At 42.2% G+C, this 5,000-nt stretch overlaps 2 protein-coding genes across 2 annotated transcripts in view; both read right to left on the bottom strand.

Annotated features, from left to right (window-relative positions):
• Positions 1 to 1,376, bottom strand: part of LOC109068324 (peroxisome proliferator-activated receptor delta-like) — a 10,333-nt gene extending 8,957 nt beyond the window's left edge. The window contains exon 1 of the mRNA XM_042711603.1: positions 1,296 to 1,376. The gene's annotated coding sequence lies outside the window, so the exon portion shown is untranslated. The remainder of the gene's footprint in view (positions 1 to 1,295) is intronic.
• Positions 1,377 to 2,536: 1,160 nt separating this feature from the next.
• LOC109047489 (differentially expressed in FDCP 6 homolog) overlaps positions 2,537 to 5,000 on the bottom strand; it is a 13,808-nt gene continuing 11,344 nt past the window's right edge. The window contains exons 9-11 of the mRNA XM_042711601.1: positions 3,152 to 3,350; positions 2,988 to 3,078; positions 2,537 to 2,910 (exon numbers count right to left, since the gene is read on the bottom strand). Coding sequence (XP_042567535.1) covers positions 2,714 to 2,910; positions 2,988 to 3,078; positions 3,152 to 3,350 — 487 coding nt within the window. The 3' untranslated portion in view covers positions 2,537 to 2,713. The remainder of the gene's footprint in view (positions 2,911 to 2,987; positions 3,079 to 3,151; positions 3,351 to 5,000) is intronic.

A 5,000-nucleotide genomic window follows, 5' to 3' on the forward strand; every position in this document is an offset into this window, starting at 1 on the left:
TTTGTTAACTTCTGGTCACATGATGTGGCATCGCTTTCACTGTTTCCATGGAAACAAGCATTGCGACCGAAACACTTTTTAAAATCACACTGTATTGTGGCTTCTACTAAACATCATCATCATCATCATCATCATCTCTAAACCCTCACAGCTTGCGGTGCATGAGTCAGGAAAGGTGTATGTGTTATCACTAAAAATCTCTCTATAACGAGAAAGATTTTTACGTCGAGAATTGACCTGATTTCCAAAAGCCTAAAACTGTCTGACCGTGTCACTTTGTCAACTCTTAGCCACATGACGGAGCATCGTTTTCACAAACGTTGACATTTAACCTGCTGCTAGACAGACGAACATGAACTGCAGCCTCTATGTGATGGATTCTAGAGGTTTTGATCTTGTAATGTAACGCAGATAGTGCAAAAAGTATTTAAACTAATGAGAACGCAAGCTTGCAAAGTATTTTTCCCATTTGTTTTCTCCATGAGGATGTCAAATGCCTTTATACAGCCATCACAACTGTGAGACAGAAGACAGAGAGACAGACAGTCTGACATTTATACAGACCACAGCGAGGAAGGAAGGAACCTCACTCAAACAGAAAGATAGAGACTCCGTTGCCTCAAATCAAAAAAACAAAGAAACAAAAAAAAGGAAAGGAGAGTCTGACTGTCAGGAACCCACAAGAAAACTGACGGAGCGGAGAAGAGCCAGAGGTTCGTGAGATACTGCAGAGCCCATCATGTGTTAATATTAAGCGGCGGGTCACGACTTCTCGGGGTCGATGAACGGGTGCCACCAAAAACATCTCAAAGTTCACATCAACATATTTTTTTGGGGGTGCTGAGAGTGGGCGACTCTGGCCTTGACGGCTTCTTCATGTTTGTATTTTTGCTTAAAGTTGAACTTGTGATGAATGAAAGCAATTTAAACGTTTTCCCAGTGATTTTACAGCCCGTTTCTGGAGTCCAGTAAGAGTTTGCTCAGTTAGTAAACACACACTGTGTGCCAGTATGTTAAGAGGACGGACCAAAAAACACCCCAAAACAACTTTCACCTACAAACAACACTAGCCTGATCCAGCCATCTATGCATCTATATATCTATCTATTTATTTATATATCTATGCATCCATCTATCTATCTATATGTCTATGCATCCATTTATCTATCTATCAGTACATGTCTTTAACTCGTCAACACAAGACTCTCTTTTAAACTTTACGTGTAAACTTCACAGTCTCGGTGAATAAATAAAACATCAGAGTCTCGCATGGCCGCGCGACAAAACAAACTTACGAGTCAGAACGAGCGATCCCGACACTTTATTCCGCTATTTTCCAGTCGGATCAGCGAGAGTCCGCGAGATGTTTCAGGGACGCGCTGCGCTTCATCACACGGGAGTCCCGACGGCGCGAGCGCTCCGGATCACACGCGTCACGGCCCCGCTCCGGTATGACGTCATAGCGGCTCGTTTCACTTAACCCTATAGGAACCTCGTGTGTAGGCTATATGATACATATCCACACGTGTTGCATTTGAAAACGGGCTTTTAAAATGTGTTTTTCTTTAGCCGGGCAAACACAATTTATTAAACCGCCAGCAGATGTCGCTGTCCGCCGTATAAAACCTACGATAACAACAACCAATAGAATGACTCTAAACTCGAGGGCATGTAAAATGTGTTAGATATTTTTGCATTAGCATCCAAACGGTGTTTAAAAGCTTATAACTTCATCACGTGCCTCATTTGTGCAGCGCGAATGGTAAACTTCTTTTGATTATATTTGATTTGATTAAAATGTATAAAACACTCCCGAGAAACACGGGTTTTGTATTTCTACTCATTTATTTCCTCTCGTGACAGTGAGCGAGAGATCAAAGGCAGTTTATCTACACAAGCACGGCATCTTCTGCTCACACAGGAAACAGGAAGTCAAACCACAGCAGCTTCACCAAAAATCAGCCTGGGTCTTTCATATAGCAACAATAACAACAACTAAAATACATTTCAGTTATGATTTCAGCAATGGTTCATTTACAGTCAATTTCTTAAATAAAAAGTTAACTCAAAACAAAAAGTGCTGAAAATTTGCATCAGTGTCTCAGCAATGGATGCTCTGCAGTGAATGGGTGCCGTCAGAAAACAGCTGATAAAAACATCACAATAATCCACAGCACTCCAGTCCATCAGTTCACATCTGGAGAAGACAAAAGCTGAAACAAATCCAGCATTTTTAACTAAAATGCGAGTCTAAAATCCATAATAACACTTCCTCCAGTGAAAAAGTGCATCTCCTGTTGTCTCTCACATCAAAATCCAGACACATATTTGTTTATAGCTGTTTAAACGCTGCTTGATCTGTGCAGATTTCTCTCCTGATTCACACCAGAACACGTTATCATGCGTTATCATGGATAATGGACTCATATTTTAGTTAAAAACGTTTTAATGATGTAATTGTCTTCTCCAGATGTGAACTGATGGACTGGAGTGCTGTGGATTATTGTGATGTTTTTATCAGCTGTTTTCTGACGGCACCCATTCACTGCAGAGCATCCATTGCTGAGACACTGATGCAGTGCTACATTTCTCCAGATCTGATGAAGAAACAAACTCATCTACACCTCAGATGGCCTGAGGGTGAGCACATTTTCTTTTTCGGCTGAACTAAGTTTATTAAGTGCTATGGCAGCACTACTCATTTCTGTCAGGTTTATTCAGCCTCAGCATCAGTTGGCTCTTTGTTCTCGTTGTTTCCGCAGTCCATATCATCGCAGCTGCTGTTGTTGTCACAATCGAGGCTGTTCTGTTTCTCTCTCTCGGGTCTCGGTGGAGGTCTGGATTCGGTCTCGCTGACCGAGGGGATGCGGACCGGAGATGCGAGAAGATTACTGGAGGATGCTCTCCTTTCTTTAGGAGAATCGGACAGAAGAATAGAAATCAAATCTGTTTGTATGCATTTTTAATGTTGTGAGAACATAACAAACCTCCGGGGCCGATGGGGTGCATCAGGCGGTTCATCTGCACGTTCCAGTGTTTAACGCTCGTACTGGCCTGCCGGAGTTTACGCTGAGCGGCCTGTGGATGACACACATTCATGAGTGTGGAGGAACACCTGAAGAACACGACACTAGCACAGCGTTGAGCTCACCACGATGTCCTGGTCCACTCTGCGTCGGCTGTCCCGCACTTTGTCCAGTTGGTGCTGGGCCTCACCCAGAGCATGTGACTTCTTCTCCATCTCCTGCAGGAGCTCCTTCTTCTCACGCTGGGTCTGCTGGAGCTGCTCCTCCTGGTCCTCCTGCAGCGTCAGCAGAGACTTCACCTTCTCCTCCTCCTCCACCAGCAGCCTACAAACACAGAACCAAAGGCTAATGCTTAGCTAAACACCAGAATGAAACTCAACGCTGAACTACACCTAAACACAGGAAACGTTAACACAGTTAAACACCAGAAACGTGGATGTTAGCAAAGCTAAACACCAGAAACATCTATGCTAGCACAGCAAAATGGCAGAAACATCGATGTTCGCAAAGCTAAAGGCCAGGAACATCGATGCTAGCGAAGCTAAACTCCAGGAACATCAATGCTAGCACAGCAAAATGCCAGAAACATCGATGTTAGCGAAGCTAAACGCCAGAAACATCAATGCTAGCATAGCAAAATGCCAGAAACATCGATGTTAGCGAAGCTAAACGCCAGGAACATCGATGCTAGCACAGCTAAACACCAGAAACATCGATGTTATGGAAGCTAAACGCCAGAAACATCGATGCTAGTATAGCAAAATGCCAGAAACATCGATGTTAGCAAAGCTAAACGCCAGGAACATCGATGCTAGCACAGCTAAACACCAGAAACATCGATGTTAGCAAAGCTAAACACCAGAAACATCGATGCTAGCACAGCTAAACACCAGAAACATTGATGTTAGCAAAGCTAAACACCGGAAACATCGATGCTAGCACAGCTAAACACCAGAAACATCAATGCTAGCACAGCTAAACGGCAGAAACATCAATGCTAGCATAGCAAAATGCCAGAAACATCGATGTTAGCAAAGCTAAACGCCAGAAACATCAATGCTAGCACAGCTAAACACCAGAAACATCGATGTTAGCAAAGCTAAATGCCAGGAACATCAATGCTAGCACAGCTAAATGCCAGAAACATCGATGTTAGCAAAGCTAAATGCCAGAAACATCAACGCTATTACAGTTAAACACCAGAAAAACCTGTGCTAATACAGTTAATACCAGAAATAACAACAGTAATACAACTAAACACCAGACAAATCAATGATAACGCAGCGAAATATCAGAAATGTTAATGTTAGCACAGCTATAAACACCAGAAATATCTGCTAATGCAGCTAAACACATCAGCTAACAGAGATGAACACTAGAAACATCAATGCTGAACAATTAAACTTCAGAAATATTAATGTTAAAATGGCTAAACACCTGAAATGGATCTCTTAAAATAAACTCTTAAATGTTAATGTGTGCGGCTAAAACTAAACATGGCTCTTTAAATCAGCAAAATGTGTAAAACAGCGGTGCTTAAACTGAAAACTAGCGTTCAAAAACTCAACTTCTGAGCTAATAAAGCTTGTTAAGCTGTGTTAAGTTACCCAGGCGTCAGCGGAGCAACTAAACAGCAGCCGTGTAGCGCTAGTATGAGTAAACTGAGTATGTGTATTTATGGAGTGAAACATCGGTTAAGCTGTGGCAGCGTGTCTGATGATAACTGGAGAATAACTGTTGAGCAGACACTCGTCAGAATTTGTGCAACATATACTGAGACGCCAAACCACAACACAGATGACAGGAAGTGACACGTGTACGGTGTTTTTCAGCGACTGTGTGTGTGTGTATTTTAATATTTATTAGCTTCTTCTCCAGGCGAGAGCTAAATGTATCTGAACCTCCTTCAGCGACCTGACTAAAACAAAAATAATGAACAAAATCACTATATATAACATATACATATAAATTATA

The sequence above is a fragment of the Cyprinus carpio genome, chromosome A22 (genome assembly GCF_018340385.1).
Source record: "Cyprinus carpio isolate SPL01 chromosome A22, ASM1834038v1, whole genome shotgun sequence".
Lineage (NCBI taxonomy): Eukaryota > Metazoa > Chordata > Actinopteri > Cypriniformes > Cyprinidae > Cyprinus > Cyprinus carpio.